Raw genomic sequence first — 18,366 nt, 5'->3', positions numbered from 1 at the left:
AAAAAAAAATTAATCTGCACCCACCCACCCCTGCAAACAAAATAAAGGTAAATACTTACTTAGCCCCCGCACCAGGTAAAACCTACTACTCAACAATAGTGGTGCCTTGTTTTTTTCCCTCTGTGCCAAGCACAAGGCTGGAGCCAATTTAGATATGCTATAAATTAAGAGGTTGCCATGGCCACCGCCTTCTCATTGGCCCCCGGCCTCTCTACGTTCCGCGAGACGTCACCAAATCTGAATAAGGATGCGCGAATTACTAAACTGGGAGACAAAGCTGAAGATGGGAACAGCGTGAAAGTGGAGAAAAGTCCCAACCAGCCATCTACACGTAGGAACCCGGGGCGCCTGGCTTTTTATGATGGTTATGATTATTATGTGTTATTATTAATCCCTTTCGTGGACCGGCTGCACCCACAGAGGCGCTGATGCTGCTCCAGGCCGAGATGCTGCTCAATTGAAAGGCACCGGGAAAGTCACCCCACCGGGATATCTTTGCTTGGCTTCCCCCCCACTGAACCTGCTGGGAGAGGTGTGAGGGGCGTGGGGGAAGAGAGGCGTCTGCCTCAGTGGAGCGGGGCTGGAAAGTCACTTTTCGCCTGCCCTCAGGACGCCCAGGAGAAGAAGGCAAGAAGCTGCCCGGGTTGTTCTGCGTTTCCCCCCCTTTGCGATCGCTTGCGGCGGCGGGGTGGGGGTTGCATTCTGCTTTAGTGTGCTGGTCTCGCCTTCCTCTGCGGAGGTCATGATGGTGCATTGTGCAGGCTGCGAGCGGCCCATCTTGGACAGGTTTCTGCTGAACGTGTTGGACAGGGCATGGCACATTAAATGTGTCCAGTGCTGCGAATGCAAGTGCAACCTGACTGAGAAATGCTTCTCCAGGGAAGGCAAGCTTTATTGCAAAAATGACTTTTTCAGGTAAGTCCCGCAAGGAGGAGGCGAACCCCTACCCCAACTGCTTGGCTAGCAAAGCGGGGCAAGGTTATCTAGCGATACCCTGCTTCGGTGCCTTGTCTAGCTGCCTAACCACAAGCTAAGAGCGCTCTGTAATTGGCACATTGTTGGGGTCTGCTCCATCGGTCCTGATGCTGCAAAAGGTGTCAGATCTATATGCCACTCCAATTCCTCAAAGGAACCCTATATGTTCCTATGGGGGGGGGTATCCATTTATTATCAGCAGGCCAGAGCGGTTTCAGTGATTTTTTAAATCCGTTGTACCTATTGTCAATGTCCTCCTTTTGCGATATTCCTCAGAGTTTTCTGTACAGAAGGGAAGATCCTAGAACTAGGGGGGGGGGGGGGAGCTCCAGGCTCCTTGTTCGCTCGGTAACCCGAATCGAATGTTTTAAATGTAGGTCTATGCACGAGGATGAGGCAGATCCGAGCTGATCGTATGCCAGGCGAGAGGGCACGGGTTTTGTAGGTTACTTAAAAAAAAAACCATTCTGGAGTGGAGAAGAATAAAACTTTTCTCAGCAGAAAACTGATTTTCGAATGCCCCGGGCTTTAAAAACAAAGCCACCTGGAGTGCGGAGAGGCAGAGCATAAATCAGACTCAATCCGAACTAAAGTGCAGAGAGGAGAGAGAGAGCGGAATATGGGGGGACATCCCCAAACTCCTTTGCCCCAATATTCGAGCCTGAATGGGGAATTCTCAAACGCCCACTAAAGTTCCTAGCGAGGCTTAGGACCAAGGCTTTGTGGTCTAATTGGCTGTGCATACACAGAGCAAACTTGTCCTGCCCCCCCCCCACCTTTTCTTTTAAATCAACAAATGAACTCATTGAAAATGTAAAATCGCCCTAAATATCGGTTGGCCTTTTGTTTCTGGCTGTAATTGAGGTAAATGTGGGCATTTGTTTAGCTAAAGGGTGAAAAGCTCAGGGGATGATTAATATAGAGGGGGGGAGACGGCAGTTTTCCCAGTCCTGTAGGCCCTAATGAAGGTGAATTTGAATAGGTTAAGTGTCACACTCGCCTTTACACATGTAAACTACTTTTAATGGCCCCTATGCATTCAGCACCCCTCCCGCTGCAACTCCTTAAATGCCTTTAATGATTTTTGATAAGGTGCAGATGAGCCAATTATGCTCCAGGATAAGACAAAAAAATGACTTATGACTTCTAATGTTTTCACTAAATCAACGTCATGGAACGTGAAGCTGTTCTAAGTTGTGTTTAAACAAGGGAGAAAAGAAACAGTTTTATTTCTCTCCTTATCCCCCATCGTCCACCCCACTTCCACTAGTGCCCTCAACCCTCTAGAGTGCCCGAATCAACGCCCCAAAGTGGAAACTAAATTATCTGCTTTGAAAAACAGATACGATTCTGCTGCTTGATAGTGATCACCCCCACCCCCCGGGAAAATATTCCCTTTCTGCAGTGCATAATACTAATACTACTAATAATTAATAATTAATAAATAAATCGGGGGGGGGGGGCTGGAATGCTGAATAAAAGGAGATCAAAACTAGAACCATTTTCAGCACTGATGTGTGGGTTGTTTTATTGGGAAGGGGGAGACCATTTTTAGGATCCTCACATCCCCTATCCCCACTCGTGTTTTGAATTCAATAAGCAGCTCCCTGTGTTTCTCTTTTGGGTTTCTCACCCCGCTAACAACCAAAGGGCCCCGGTTAGATATTTACTAACCGAAATGTGCCACCATTGAAGAGAACGCGACTATTCAGACGAATTCGGACTGTGCGGGAAGACCCGTTGGTTACCTCCTATGTCCTGGCGAAATGCAGCCTGACAAAAGGACGCGGACACTCCGCAGCTTTCCGGGGGATACAACGGGGTGTAAAAATCGCTCCATAAATCCCGCGAAACCAAAGCGGGTCGTTATTTTTTTACACCGAATCGTGGCTGCTCCTGAAAGCGGCCCAGCCGGATCACACGCATTCACGGGCATATATAAAAACCTGATCCCCTTCCCTCGCCTTATGCCGAGCTGCGAGCGAGCGCCCCATTTCTGTCTGCCCCCAAACCCAGCTCCGGAAATGGGCCCTTCGCCTCCCAGCTTTGGCGCCCCAGAGAGGAGGATTTTTCCTTCCTCCGCGCCGTGTCTGAGCCAAAGCTGTAAGTAAGGTCGGGGCCGCTTTCTACCTGCCGGAGATAGGGGAGGGACCAAACAAAACAGACACCCCGGCATATTTGCCGTGGAGACGGAACTATTAAAGTGGGGGTGAGGGGGTGTCCATTTGTACGGAGTCAAACGAGGGCATTCACACGTAAATGCGAGTCCTCGCTTGGGCTGCTTGAGACGCGTTTTGCTCGCCACCAGAGGAATAATTTTGCGCACGCATTTTGCAGGCGACCAAGTCCGCTTCCCTTTCCTTGTCGGAATCCAGGCAATTGCTTTAATGGCCTCATGTCTCCCCCCCTCCACCCACGCGCCCGCGGTTGGGGACGATGCACGTATAGACTGGAGGGGACTCTGGGGCCGGCCGCTAAGCACCCGGGTATTTATCTTCCTCCCGTCTCTCTCTGTCTCTGCTCCGTTTTTAGGAGGTTCGGTACCAAATGCGCAGGCTGCTCCCAAGGCATCTCTCCAAGCGACCTCGTCAGGAAAGCCCGAAACAAAGTCTTTCACCTGAACTGTTTCACGTGCATGGTTTGCAACAAACAGCTCTCCACGGGAGAGGAACTTTATATCATAGACGAAAACAAATTTGTTTGCAAAGAGGACTATTTGAACTCGCCCAGCTTAAAGGAAGGGAGCCTCAACTCAGGTATGGAGCGTCCGCCAGCCTCTAAGCCGGTGTGGGACTTTAGAGGCCTAGCATAGGTGTGAATTCAAAAAAGCACCCGGGAGGGGGGGGGGTTAGTTTCATATTCTAACAGCAAATTCTAGCAAACTGGGGGAATTTAAGTCTTTTTTGTATTGTCTGGGTCTCTCTCTCTCTCTCTCTCTCTCTCTCTCACACACACACTCACACACACACACACACACACACACACACACAAGCATCCCTCTCTGGCACCAGATACAACCTGAGCTATAGCTGTCGGATACCCACAACCGTGGGTGTGTTTTGGGGGGGGGGGGGGGAATCCTTTACCGATTTATTATTTTCGATCTTTATACACACATCTGTTTTCCCCCCTCTTTTTATTTTTTCCTATTTCTCAAAATATTTGCGGTTCGGAGAGGGGGGAGGGAGAGTAGAAAAGTGGACTAAAACCTGGTGGGGAGGGAAGAAAGGGGGCTGGAGGAGGATGGAGGTCTGAGCCAGGATTGGAAGTGGAAAACGAAGAGATATTTCCATTTAAACAAAATCCAGGCCGCACCTTCAGCAGGTGCTGGGGGAAAGCGGCCGTTGTCAGTTACATCTACAGACCCAGCTGGGAACATGTGACCAGCCCGGGGAAGGGGGGTGTGGGAGTTTGGGGAGACAGGTGGTTTTTTTCCGGGTTCCTGTTCGATTTGGCTACGAACATTACTTCCCCCTAAACTCCGCCCACGCTTTGCGATCTTAAAAAAAAGCCCCATGGCCTGGGATATTTTCCCGGCTTCCTTATATGCGAAGAGAAGCCAGACAAGGCCCCGAGCTTCCAACCCTCACTCCGGGGAGCGATCCCCTCACGGCCATGGGGCTAAGAGCGTCCGAGGCCTTCCACCTTCTCCCTCCGCGGATAAACGTTCTTCCTTTCCCCCAGAATCACACACAAATCCTCAGATTTTCCTCCCTTCTTCCTCTCGCTCTGTCTTTCCCCCTGAGGTGTCAGAGCCCCCCACGAAACGCAATGGATGAATACCCCGGATCCCCAGCTCCGGTAGTCTGCTATGTTTGTGTCTCATTGTGGCGGGTGTGGACATAACAGGCTATTCATAGGCACGAGCACGCGTTGTGGACCCGATCCTTGGGAGTTGTCTCTGCCTCAGGGCGGCGGGATCGGGCCCTCGCTGGCCCAGCGGTCTCTGCCTGTGGCCTGTGCTCACCCCCTTGCCCTGGGCTCTGTCTCCTTTCAGCACCCGCGGCTGGATCTTGCCAGGCGGCTCCCTCGGGCCGCTGCTCTGAGCCAGGCGAGCAGAGGTTGCCCAGGGGCCTGTTTGGGGGTGGGCCCGTTTCCGACCCCAGGCTCAGGGGTTCGCTGGCTCCGAAGCGTGGGGGGATGAGGCAGGGCCCAGGCGGTGATTCACTCCCCGAGCCCGGGTGGTTACAGCCAAGGCTTTGTGGCAGTGGGTTCTTGGTCCCCAGCTATGGCTCGGTTTGTGCCTGAAAGGAAAACGCTCAGCTGGTCCAAACGAAAGCGCTTCCTTCCCCAGTGTGGGAGCCTCGGGCCTGGGACAGGACAACTCCCCTCTGTGCCAACGGGCTGCAAATCTGCCATCCGGATCCAGTCACCCTGGTGTAAATCCGATGCGACGCCACCGCAGCCAGGGGTTTCACACCGGAGTCACACCCTCTGCCGGCTCCAGTGACAGAAAAGGCCAGGGGTGTTGCCACATAGACCGAGGAGCCTGGGCTGCTGCTATTTCGGACCCCTCATTACCTCTTCGTGGGGTTCACTGGGGAGTGATCGGTTCGTGTTACATTAGCGCAGAGAGTCAGGAGGATCTGACCTCCAGAGCAGTTCAACCCCCCCCCCCCCTCCGCTCCCCTGCCGGGGAGGGACAGTGGGGCTGAGGGTCCCATCTCTGCCCAGAGTCATCCCTCTCTCTCTGCCTCTCCCTTGCAGTGTCCTCCTGTACAGACAGAAGTTTGTCCCCGGATCTCCAGGACCCCATGCAGGATGATACAAAGGAAACAGACAATTCCACCTCCTCGGACAAAGAGACCACCAACAACGAGAACGAGGAGCAGAACTCGGGCACCAAGCGGAGGGGACCTCGGACTACAATTAAAGCCAAGCAACTGGAGACTCTCAAGGCTGCCTTTGCTGCTACCCCCAAACCTACCAGGCACATCCGGGAACAGCTGGCCCAGGAGACGGGGCTCAACATGAGAGTGATCCAGGTACAGACAAGCTCGGCTACAAGGGGCGCCCTGGCAGAGCATAGGAGGAAGGATCAAAAACAGGGACTAGAGTGACCGCCCATAGCATCAGCATCTGCTTCACCAGGTGGGGCGAGCACTTATACTAGTCAGTCCTGCTTCCCTCGCCATTGGGTTACAGCTCCCAGCCACCTTTATTGTTACATCACAGCCTGTCGCCATGGAGATGACTGTGACGTCCCAAACTCAGCAGTGTGACTTCAGGTGGGCTGTGAGAAGTGCGGGATGGAGGGGGGAGAGACTTGTGACCTGTCAAGAAAAGGGATCTGGCAAGCCGCCAAAGTGTCGGAGGAAATTAGCATATAAACAAAGGCGAGGCCAAGTAGATCTTTGCTATGAATATCTCCCCTTTGTAATAATTGCACACGCCCCTTTCAAGGGCTTTGCGAATGAGGTAACCCCCCATTTTACAGCTGGGGAAACTGAGGCACAAGGCAGTGACGTGATGTGCTCAGGTGCCCCCCTAGGGCTTGGGGCAAAGTTGGGACTCGAGCCCAGAGCTCCTCACTCCCACGCTCACTTCCCGCTCTATCTCTCGGGGTGTTATCCGGATACTGAACGCTTCCTCGTGCCTAACCAAGAGGACAATTTCCGCTTGTCAATATTATGCTAACAGTTCTAATCATTGGCCACCGTGGTTAGTACTAGCGCTGCTGATCGGAGATTTTGTTTGGAAGCTCTCTGGTTATCTAATTGGTTTCTTCATCTGGAGAGTCCTCAGGCAAAAGCCAGCGCTCAATCTCACTCCCAAGCGTCCTCCTCCAAAGCCCATTGAACTCATGGAAAGACCCCAGGCCTCTGGAGCTGGCCCGTACGCCAGACGTGCTGACCCCCGCCGGCCTGGAGCTTTGGGGCTCAGCCTTCCCCGGGGGAGTCGGAGCCCCCCCGCACTCTGGGCAGCGCGTGGAGTGAGTGAGCCAAAGCGGAGCGACTGCCCTTGATTTCAGTGAGCTTTGGAGCAGCCCCAAGTTCCCTGAAGAACGGACTCAGCTCCCATCGAGGTCAATGAAAAAGCTCCGGTTGACATCAGTGGGAGCTGAAGCCAAGGCAAATGGAGGCCATGCTAGCCAACACGACCAAGCAGTCCCCACTAGGGGCTCCGGGTCTATGGGCTGTATCTGGTGCTGGATGCAAAATCCAGCAGGCTGGACTATTACATCTCCAGCCAACACCTGGTGGGAAGTTCTTCCAAACTCGGTGTCATCTCCGCCTCCGTTCGGTTTCCTGCTTACTTATTTGAAGCAGTGTCAGTTCTCCACTAAAATCTCTTGATCCTGTACTTGCCTGGAGGAACTTTCAGGCTAAGCCAATCAGCTCAAGAAAGTTCAGAGCCCCCCTCCCCCGAAAAAAATATTTCCATGAATCATAAATTAAAACTATAAAAGAAACCTTTGTAAAGCAAAGGGGGGGGGGTCTAGAGAAGAAATTAACTTCAGTCCTTTAAACTGGGTCAACCCGAGAGCTGTCTCTATCTTGACATTTTGCAACAAGATATAATGACAGCGTTGGTTCAGAGAATCTGCACGTTTATATTAACGAGGAACTGGGGGGGGGGGGTAGAAACAATCCCCAAAACAGAGCCATAGATTGAGATGAACCAGAGAAGTATGTTCGGGTCTCTTGCTACTATTAAAGTAATATACGCAACGACGGTTTTGCTGTTCTGTTGGCAAATATATAGTGTTGAGCGTGTGAAAAAAAAATGTTCCAGGCCAAACAAAAGGGGGGATGAAGGGTTCTGTATTTCATCTCTGAAATCTGCAAGATGGGAAAATGTCCAAGAATTCCCCCCCTCCCCCTTTAGCATCGGGCGCTGTACATATTCATTTATTTATCTAGGTGTCTGTGTTCTCATTTATCGCTATACGTTTCTAGCTGTCTCTCTATTGCTCTACGTGTCTGTCGATGGATGGATAGCTAGATTAGGAAAGCAGGCACCCCCACAACGGTTTGTAGTTTGAAAAGTCCCTTTAATTGCCTTTATGAATGTGTCTTCTAGGCTTTAGAGGAGGGGGGTAGGAAGCACACTTCATTATAAACCTCTCCAAGGGTGTGCAAAAATCCTTCACTCTTGGATGGTTCTCAGAGTTCACTCGCAACTTTCCTCTTCTTTTTAATTCAAAGCCAAGCTGCTCCATTGGCTAAACTGCCGAGTTTAATCCCCCGGTTGAAAGTTTCTCCTCATTTTTCTTCAGAGCCTCTTCGCCTGCCTCTTGTAAAGGGTCCAGAAAGTATCCGGCTTGTCCAAAGAATGGGAAAGCGGATCTTCGGGGAGCCTGTCAGCTGGGAGTTGGCGGGGGGCAGGATGTGACTTGCTGCTGCCTTCATCTGGCAAATCCTGCAGGGAAAAACTTGGAACATCTTGAGGCGATCATGTGGAGGGAACCCGCCTCTTAGCTGGCATCCTATTAACACCACCTCCCCGATCTGTCTGTATATGTGCGCACAGCGGCAGATCTATGCGCCCCTACATTGCAGAGCTCAATCAGGGCGTGAGTCGATTAATCTAGAGACGAGGCCGTCCTGGTGGCAGACACGTAGTGCAAGAGACCGGCCAGGCTGGTTAAAATCAGGCAGGTCAGAACAAATGAATCAACTTGTGCCTGCCCCCTCCAAAGCGCCTGGGTGGCTTGACAGGGCCTTGGGAGACAGCTGGCGGGAGCGGTGGGGTTGGGGTGGATGTTGTCACCACGTTGCTGATGAGGTTTCATTTGCCCGCAGGTTTGGTTCCAGAATCGAAGGTCCAAAGAGAGGAGAATGAAACAGCTGAGCGCGCTGGGGGCCAGGAGGCATGCCTTCTTCAGGAGTCCTCGGCGCATGCGCCCTCTGGGAGGCAGGCTGGATGAATCTGAAATGTTGGGTTCTACCCCTTACACTTATTATGGAGGTAATGAGCATTTTATGGATCACTTCCTGGATGACCCCCTAACACTCTTTGTATTCAAACCTTGTAAAAACCAAAACAAACACAGAGCCCAGAGCAAACAAATTAAGGCTAGAACCTTCCTTCCTTCCTTCCTTCCTTCCTTCCTTCCTTCCTTCCTTCCTTTCTTCCTTCCTTTCTTTCTTTCTTTCTTTCTTTCTTTCTTTCTTTCTTTCTTGATCATTTTTCATTCTTTCGCTTTTCTTTCGTTCATTTTTATTTGATCCTAGTTCTTTCTTTTTTTCTTGTTCATCCATTCATTTGTTCGTTTGTATTTGATTATTGTTCTTTTTCATCTTTCTTTCTTTCTTGTTCATCGATTCATCTGTTCATTTTTGTATTTGATCATTGTTCTTTCTTTCATTGTTCTCTCTTGTTAATCGATTTATATGTTCGTTCTTTTCTATTTGCTCATTGTTCTTTCTTTCTTTCTTTCTTTCTTTCTTTCTTTCTTTCTTTCTTTCTTTCTTTCTTTCTTTCTTTCTTTCTTTCTTTCTTTCTTTCTTTCTTTCTTTCTTTCGTTTTCCTTTTGGTCATTTGTTCTTTCTTTCTCGTTTCTTTGTATTCTTTCTTTTGCCACCTTTAGAAATTAAGCCTCTGAAGTTTTAACTCTCTTGCATTGTATAGCATGTCATTGTGTGGTTTAAAGGGGAGAGCCCGCTGCTCGCATTGGGTATTAGCTGGCCGTAAGACTCTGGAGTTTGTCTTTAAGGGAAGGTCTTGATGCTTTCTCCCAATCCGGTTCACGCCACGTCTTCCTTCCAAAGTGCTAGCTCCGGATTCTAGTCATTGTTACCGCCTTTCCCGGCTGGGCGCGGGGGAAGGAATTTGTGGGTCTGGTAAAATTGTTACCGTCTGTGCCCTGAACCTTACCTCGCCCGAGTCCAGCAAACCCCGGCGCTGAGACCCTTGTCCGATTGCCGGGAGCTCCGCATCCCGGAGAAGTCGGAGAGCGGTGTTTCTCCAGTGTGTCTCCTACTCGGAGGTTGTACATAGACGGGAAGAGATGGGGTCTCGCGGGGGGGGGGGGGGCTTTGCCTCCCGTCCCGTGCCCCTAGGGTTAGCTCGCACCCATGCGCTGCCGGTGCAGTCTGGGGTTCCCAAGAGAAAGGAAAGAGTTAATCTCCAACTAAAGCCCCTCTCCGTCCCGTACTGGAAGGGGAGGCTTCGGATTTCACAGGAGCTGAGCGGGGCGCCACAGAGAAGCTCCGCTGTGATGCTGTAGGGCTCGATCCTCCAAACTTTACTACGGGGAGTAAATGTCCTACTCCGGCGCGCGGTCCTGCCCTGGTTACCTTACTCCTGTCCACAGCCAGGGGGAGGATTCTGACCTCAGTTACCCCTGGTGTGAATCTGGAGTCACACCGGTGTAACCGACCCCGGATTCTGGCTCTGCAGGACTCGTCGCCGGAATAAAGTTTACTCCCAGGAGTAAACGCTCCGGATTTAGACCCATAGCTGGCAAATGGTCATGAAACCCACCGCCCAGACAGGAGGAGAAACATTCCTTCCCTGCGGCTTGGGGGCCAGAAGAGAGGCGCGGAGGGGTGGTTGTGGTTGTGTCGGTTCGGTTTTTGAGGCAGAAGGGGGTTCCCTTGTCTTCCCGTCCCTCCCTTAGAAATACATCGCATGGCAGATGGAGCGCGCTCCTGCCCTGACATAGCTTGGGTGGGTTTTTTAAAGGAAGCATCATCTTTGCAGAAAGTAACACGTGAAAGGCCGAGGCCGCCCTGCTCTGCCGCTGCTCCCCAGCAGCGAAACCCGGGGATGTTGTGAGTTCACTCAGCGCCCCGCCAGACTAGCGCGTCTGCAGACCCGCCGCAGCCGCAGCCCTGGGTTGTAACGGAATCTTGCTGGATTCGAGGAGTTTGAATACAACATATTCCCAGACTTTCCTTCTTTCCATCCCTCCATCCTTGTCTCTTTCTTCTTCTCATCCCTTCCTCTTTCTTTCCATCCCTCCATCCTTGTCTCTTTCCTTCTTCTCATCCCTTCCTCTTTCTTTCCATCCCTCCATCCTTGTCTCTTTCCTTCTTCTCATCCCTTCCTCTTTCTTTCCATTCCTTCATCCTTGTCTCTTTCCCTCCATCCCTTCCTCTTTCCTTCTTCTCATCCCTCCATCTTTTTCTCTTTCTATCCATCCCTCCATCTCTTCTTCTTTCCATCCCTCCACCCCTTCCTCTTTCCTTCTTCTCATCCCTTCCTCTTTCTTTCCATCCCTCTATCCTTGTCTCTTTTCTTCTTCTCATCCCTTCCTCTTTCTTTCCATCCCTCCATCCCTTCCTCTTTCCTTCTTTCCATCCCTCCATCTCTTTCTCTTTCCATCCCTCCATCTCTTTCTCTTTCTTTCCATTCCTCCATCCCTTCCTCTTTCCTTCTTTCCATCCCTCAATCCCTTTCTCTTTCATTTTCATCCCTCCATCCTTTTCTCTTTCTTTCCATCCCATCTTTTTTTTCTTTCTTTCTTTTCATTCTTCCATAACTTTCTTTCTTTCTTTCTTTCTTTCTTTCTTTCTTTCTTTCTTTCTTTCTTTCTTTCTTTCTTTCTTTCAACCCTTCTCCATCTTTAGTTCACCACCCCTCACGCTCTCTGTCTCTCTCTTCCTCTCTCCCTCCCTCCCCTGCTGCTCATTGGCCCGGAGATACCGATCACGGATCATTCTCGCCCAGAAACCAACGAGCTAAGGACCCAACTGGCCAAGGCAGCGGGTAGGAGGGAAGGTGAGGGCCGGTTGCCATGACTTTGCCACCCTTCCTGTGGCATCTGTTTGAAGGGCTCCCCCCCCCCCCCCCGCACACACACCCCGCCCTCCCTCGCCCTGAATGCGAGCTCAGCTTGTCGAGATCCCCTCTAATCCCCCTGTTCGAGATTCCGTCCGGTCCTTGGCCAAGTTTGCACCCCCGCAGCAAGTAAGAAAGGGCCATTGTGATGAAGCTGTCTGCCTGAACAGAGCCCCGCTCCCACTCAGCCCCCCGCCCCCCCGCGTGTGGGCCCGGGAACAAAGCTCCAGCTGCCCCCTTTTGTACCTCTTTCAGACGGCATTTGTTCCAATTACCTCCGCGCGCCCGGAGCATATGGAAGGTCACTAGCACAGGGGCCGGGCCCGCGTGTTCGCTACTTGTCTTCTCCCCCTCGCCGGCTCCTTCCCCTCCCCGCTTGGGCCGTGCGGCCCCTTGAAATTCGGCCCCTTCCCCACACGCGGGGGCCGATCCCTCCCTAGCGGCGCCTGATGGGGTGCGGGGGGGGGGGGGGGTGCCAGCCGGCCTGGCTGCTGCGTGAGCCGGGGGCTTTGAACCTGCAACCCTGCCATTGCTGAGCGGGGGGGGGGGATCCTCCTTTTCTTTCCTTCTGTGCCAGCTAAATAAGAGATTCCCCCCCCCGCCCCATCCAGCCATTTACACAGTCTCCCCCCCCCCCTCATCCTAGAGAGACAGAGCTCCCTGGAGTTGTGAGTGGCGATTTGTTGTTTGTTTGTTTTTACACCGCGCTGTAGACAGTGACACCTTTCCTAGTTCTTCTTCTGAATTTTTGGGCAGTTACAATTATGGAGACAATTTTCTTTTTAGGGTTGGAAAGAAATTCAGCGCGTTCAGATATTCTCCCCTCCCGGCCGGTTTCTAATCAGGTCCCAGATTTCGCGGCTTTCCAGAGACTTCCGCTATTTTCAAAGATTCCGGCTGCGGTTTTGGGGGGTGTTCGGGGAGGGGTTGCTTGTCAGGATGACCGCGCAATCAAGGGCGATGTTCCTTAGGCGGTTAATCGAATTAAATACGCCATCTTTTCCCACCCGCTCCTGTTTATTTCCAGCAAAACCTTTTAAAAATGTGAACCTGACCCCCTTGCCCATGTATTAGACGTGTTGTTATCATTCTGTCCCCTCTGAAAGAACGTCCGCTCTAGCTGCTTAGCGGAAGACGTTGGTTTTATTATCGGTTCCAGTCACTAGTGCCCGGTTAGGAATCTAGTGAGTTTGTTATTTTGCACACGATGGACGTGGGCTAGTCTGCAGCTTGGTGGCTTCCGAAAAAGCGTGCAAGTGTCCGAGAAAAATCTCTGCCCCTGATAAAAAAAGGAGCCGGGTTCTGATCCTAGACCTTGCTCGCCCGTTAGAGCCGGATAATGGCGGGACCCCAGTGGCGCGTTTGATCCACCCCCTTCCTGGCTTTTCTCACCGAATCTGGCAATCGGGGTCATGGGGGTGGGGGGAGAGGGGGGGGGCAGCCAGTGAAAGAAGCAGCCGCCGACCACTGAGCTCCACCGGAGAGTCGCTTTCATGAGCTGCGCTTCTGTGGTGGAGCAAAAGCGACGGGCCAGACGGGGGATCCACCCGTCTCCGATCGCCTTTGTGGGCGTGTTGTGTCCCGGCTGCGGGTAGAGAGGTGCCCGCCTGCCCCTCGGGGCTGTGTCCCTACGCGCAGGCAGTTCGCAGCCGTTCCTGGGGGCCGCTAGCTCCGGGCAGTCCCGGGAAACGCCCGGGCTCCGCGCTGGCTCCAGCGGGGCTGGGGAGGCTCCGGAGCGCCCCGGCCCCGCCTCACCCGCCTCTCTCTCCCCTGCTCCAGATTACCAAGGAGACTACTACGGGCCAAGCGGGAACTACGATTTTTTCCCCCACGGGCCTCCCTCGCAAGCCCAGTCCCCAGCAGACTCCAGCTACCTCCCGACCTCAGGGCCCGGCTCCACGCCCCTGGGGCCCCTGGAGCCCCCGCTCCCCGGACACCACTCCTCCGAAAACCAAAGGTACACCGACATGATCTCGCACCCCGACACCCCGAGCCCCGAGCCGGGCCTGACCGGCTCGCTGCACCCCATCCCCGGCGAGGTCTTCAGCGGCGGCCCCAGCCCCCCTTTCTCCATGTCCAGCAACAGCGGCTACAGCGGCCCCCTCTCGCATCCAAACCAGGAGCTGAACGAGGCAGCGGTGTGGTAGGGCTGACCCAGCCAGCGGGGATTTGTGGGGGCGCTGGGGACCCCCGGATCCCTCTGCCCCAGGCAGATCCCGCCTCCTCGTCCCAGCCCCGGCTAAGACACCAGGAACCAAAACCGGCCGCCTGACACTGATGCCAAAATTCTCCGGAGCCCCCCCACGCCCCAAGCCAACAGGACCGCGGGCCGCTGGGGCTCCCCGCACTCAGTGTCTTTCTTCCTCGCCACGTGTTAGCAGGCACGGGGCCGAGACGTGCCAGTGCTGACTAACCTCTGCAAGTATCTGAAGCAGCATCTCTTGGACCAAAGCTGAACTGGACTGGATCACAGATTTCCTGATTGACTGAACTTCATACTTGGGGGGGGGGGGCTTTTTCTTTCTTTCTTTCTTTTTGCTCCATCCAGAATTGCATCTTTTTTAATCTTAATCTGGAAATGGGGGGGGGACAACCCTTCATAATCCACTTTTTTTATTAGAAGGTTGGTTTTGTGGTGATGGAGGTGGGAATGGGAACTGGTGTGTCTTGCAAAAGAAAACCTTCACTGATGACAAGGCGCCCCCTCGTGGTTAGTTCTGGCTCAGCTTTCCAGGACTGCAGGACTTTAATGTTTGGAGAGACTTTCATTGGGGTTTGTTTTGTTTTCCACTGGGCAGAAATATAACTAAAACTACCAATAAAAAAGCGATCCAAGTCTGAATGTCTCTGGCAAACACCACTTCAAACCCAAAAGTTTATTGGAGGCTACACGGATTGAAGGATGTATTATAGTTTTTGCTTCTAGTTTCTTTATTTTGTATAAAGAAGAAACAAATAAAGTATGTTTTTGTGTTTACTGGTTATTTATTGTGCTTTAGTCAACTAATGCTCCAACATTTTTATATTTTTAAGAGGGGAATGGGAGGGGAGTGACAGGAAAGAATTTTTTTTAAAAAAAAAAGGCTAATAATTTTTAAAAAGAAAAGAAATTGTTTTTCCAAAGCATTGTGGATTTCCTCTCACCACGGCCTCTTTCAGCTGGTGCCAGCGTGACTAGCGTATATTGTTCAATGTGAATAAAAAACACCTGTTAGTTAACTAATCCTCATTCACCTGCTCCCTTTTTTTAAGAAAAGGAAAATAGCAACCGTGGTTTAAAAAATGCTTCCATGATAGCTTTAACTTCTTTTTATAAGGCCTTCTTGATATTGTTGGGAAAACTCTGGCACGAGACAGTGCCACTAAAATATAGCGCAGAGATCATTCATCTTTACAATATACTTTAATTACACTGCCTAGTGTCAGAGTGTTATTCTAGCCCCCCTCCAGCCTTCTGCAAGAAATGTATATAACATCAGGGGTTTAATCCGGCAATCCTGACTCAGCTGAGTAGCCCTGACTCATGGAAGTACCCAATTTCTGTAGTCCCATTAAACTCCTTATGGGTCAGGAGAACTTCAATGAACCTGCAGGCTCGAATGCCAATTCATCTTCCCTCGGAGACGTCTGCCAGGCTTTCTTCAAACGGCCTGGTTGTAGGCCTGATCCCAAGCCCATCCGAGTCAAGACTTCCATTGGCTTCGTCAGTGGGCTTTGGATTGAGCTCCTGTGAGATTCAAGGAGGAGCGGCTTTCAGTTTGTTTTTGCCTCTTGAGCTTCATATTAGCTTGAGGTCAATGCATACACAACACAGGCAAAGAGTGATAATAGATGTTTTGATTATCTTTTCATCTTCTCTGCGAACCACCCCCCCCCCAAACAAGTCTCCAACTCTACCCAGAAATTGGAGCTCTATAGGAATGATTTACCAAGTGAGCGCCACACTTGTCACAATAGGCCGAGAAAAGAGACGGAGTGAGACCATTTTAATTAGGCAGCCACATTTCTCTCCTCCTCATGCCGCAGCAGCCCTAGAGAAGAAGAAAGCCCGTTCAGAGAGGGCTGAATTGTACACATTATAGCCCACCCAGCAATGGCAGAATCAGTAGAATAATAGCTATGGGATCTGTAACTGCTTAGCGCTGAGGCTATCGCTATAACTAGCTAGGTAATCATTTTTGTTAAAATAAAACTGTCTACAACGATTGGTTTAAAAGTGTGGGTGTGAGAGAGAGACACAGCCCTCAGTGTCTCAGCATGAATAGCTGAAGGATGGCATTCAATTGTTTTATACACATAATTTCTTTACACGCCTGTACAAACGCAACTGACACAGATGCACAGCTAGACACACAGCCAGAGACACACACACCCCTCTTTTACTTTCGACGTTACTTTACAATTCTGGAAATAATTGCCCTGATTTTTTTTTTAATCACCCCCATGCAAACAAGGCCTCTCTCTGCTAAGAAGCAAACGCTGTCCATGCGGTGTTAGGAGTGAGGCTTACGGGGGTAGCATGGGGGCTGTGAGACACGTGGATTTCAAACTAACGGTCGCGGCATGTCATAGGTGCATCATCAGTGCAGATGTATTGGAAAGGCTGGTGCTCTTTCCAAAGGCTGATGATGTTAGCGTCTCAGCCCAAGATGGCGGGAGAAGATGAGGGTACCTGGAAAACAAGAGGTGAAAGCCCCAGAACCAGCGCTTATCTTGTTGGTGTTCCTGGATCTTTCTTGCAGTTGTTTGTTAACCCCCTGAGCTAAACTCATTCTGCCAAGGAGAAGGGACAGGGGGAAAGGTGCAGAGACAGGCGTTTTTACATGGTTCATGCTCCCTTTCAGTGTGGGTGAAAAATACCTTCTCCGGGCTGGAGCAGGGGTTTCTGCTGTTGGATACCTCCCCCGGCAGGGAGCCCAGGGCTGGTGATGGCCCATACTGCCGTGTGATTGCCACAAGAAAGTGCAGCTCCCGCTCTGTGGGTGTGGGGGAAGAGGGTATATTCAGCAGCCCCGTCATTGCTGGAGAAAGCGAGTGGTGCTGGTGTTGTGCTCTGCTCGTTGGTCTGGGGTACAGGCAGGGAAGGCGGTGATGAGGCAGTTGGAGCAGAAGGCCTTGTGTTACTGTGTAGCTAACTTGCAGTAGCCAGCAACCATCCCTGACCCTCCCTTGCCCAACGTTTGAGGGCATGTGGTTCTTGCGTAGCCAGTGCTGTTAAAGGTTCCTTCTCTTCAGGACAGCCCAGCTGCCCCTCACTCCGGAACTAGCTCCTGTGAGATAATCGAGGCAGCCGCTGGGTGAGGTGACCTTTTCTTGGGCTCGCATCTCTCACCAACAGCAGTTGGTCCAGTAAAAGATACGGCCTCACCCAGCTTGTCTGGCTCCTAGCCTGGGCCCAACATGGCAACCGCAGACCACTGTGAGAGAATGGCTGCGAGCTACCCCAGGAAGGCCATGGCTTCGCTGGGGCCTTCTCCCCGCTGTATAATGGTCTGACTTTCTCCCAGGAACCCCACACTGGTGATTTGCCTTAGGGCCTGACCAGTGCCCACTGAAATCAGTGGAAAGTCTCCTGGGCTCAGCAGGGCCCAGAAGACTCTCCGGGGTCCCCCATCCTGACCTGAAAAGAGACCCCCAGATCAAGGAGGGGAGACCTGAGCTTTGCTGCAATGCAGAGCCAGGGTCACCATTTCCCATCCACACTATTCTGGAGCTGGAGCGTCAGGGCACAAACCAGACATCTGATTATGACTGTCGTCATCCAGTTTAGTTTTGGTCCATCAATGGCTATTAGCCAGGATGGGTAGGGACAGGGCCGGCTCCAGACACCAGCTTGCCAAGCAAGGTGCTTGGGGCAGCCACTCCGGAGAAGGGCAGCACGTCCAGCTATTCGGCGGCAATTCGGCGGACGGTCCCTCACTCCTGCTCAGAGCGAAGGACCTCCCATCGAATTGCCGCCGCAGATCGCGATCGTGGCTTATTTATTTATTTATTTATTTATTTATTGGGGGGGGGGGGGGTTTGCGCTGCTTGGGGCAGCAAAAACCCTGGAGCCGGTCCTGGGCAGGGATGGTGTCTCTAGCCTCTGTTTGCCAGACACTGGGAATGAGCAACAGGGGATGGATCGCTTGATGATTCCCTGTTCTGTTCATTCCCTCTGGGGCACCTGACATTGGCCACTGTCGGAAGACAGGATACTGGACTAGATGGACCTTTGGTCTGATCCAGTATGGCCATTCTTTCTTTGTTTCTGCTCTTTCATTATTATCTATCTATCGCTCCACCCACCCCACCTATATACCTCCCCACCTACCTCTTTACTTTCATCCTCCCATTTCTCCCTCTAATCTGTCAGATGACTTCAGAGGCCTGCAAAGCAGGGGGCCACATCTTTAACAAAACAAGGACAGTTCTAAGACAGCTGGCCTAGGTGCAATCCTTTAAAGCCCAGAATCTGTGCATTTTATTTATCCTGCCTTGCACAGAGCTGTAATTCTTAATAAGATGTGGCAGTTAAACTATATCGATTCCAGCCCGTATCACTCACGCAGCCCTGCTGCCAAACAGCTAAAGATTCTCGCCTCTTTTTTTTTTTCCTCCCAGAGATATAAATAAATAAAGTCCAAGGAAGGCTGCAGCTCTGAACTAATATTTAAAATGCAA

The 18,366-nt window shown here is 51.7% G+C and overlaps 1 protein-coding gene across 1 annotated transcript; it reads left to right on the top strand.

Annotated features, from left to right (window-relative positions):
- Positions 1 to 239: 239 nt before the first annotated feature.
- On the top strand, positions 240 to 14,680 carry LHX5 (LIM homeobox 5). The gene is made up of 5 exons (XM_005303224.4): positions 240 to 915; positions 3,508 to 3,731; positions 5,683 to 5,960; positions 8,721 to 8,886; positions 13,483 to 14,680. The coding sequence occupies exons 1-5, from the start codon at positions 743 to 745 to the stop codon at positions 13,848 to 13,850; spliced, it is 1,209 nt and encodes a 402-aa protein (XP_005303281.1). The 5' UTR covers positions 240 to 742; the 3' UTR covers positions 13,851 to 14,680.
- Positions 14,681 to 18,366: the final 3,686 nt, after the last annotated feature.

This window comes from Chrysemys picta, chromosome 15, assembly GCF_011386835.1.
Source record: "Chrysemys picta bellii isolate R12L10 chromosome 15, ASM1138683v2, whole genome shotgun sequence".
Classification (NCBI taxonomy): domain Eukaryota; kingdom Metazoa; phylum Chordata; order Testudines; family Emydidae; genus Chrysemys; species Chrysemys picta.
The sequence above is the reverse complement of the archived record's forward strand: the minus strand, read 5'-3'. Positions and strand labels throughout refer to the sequence as shown.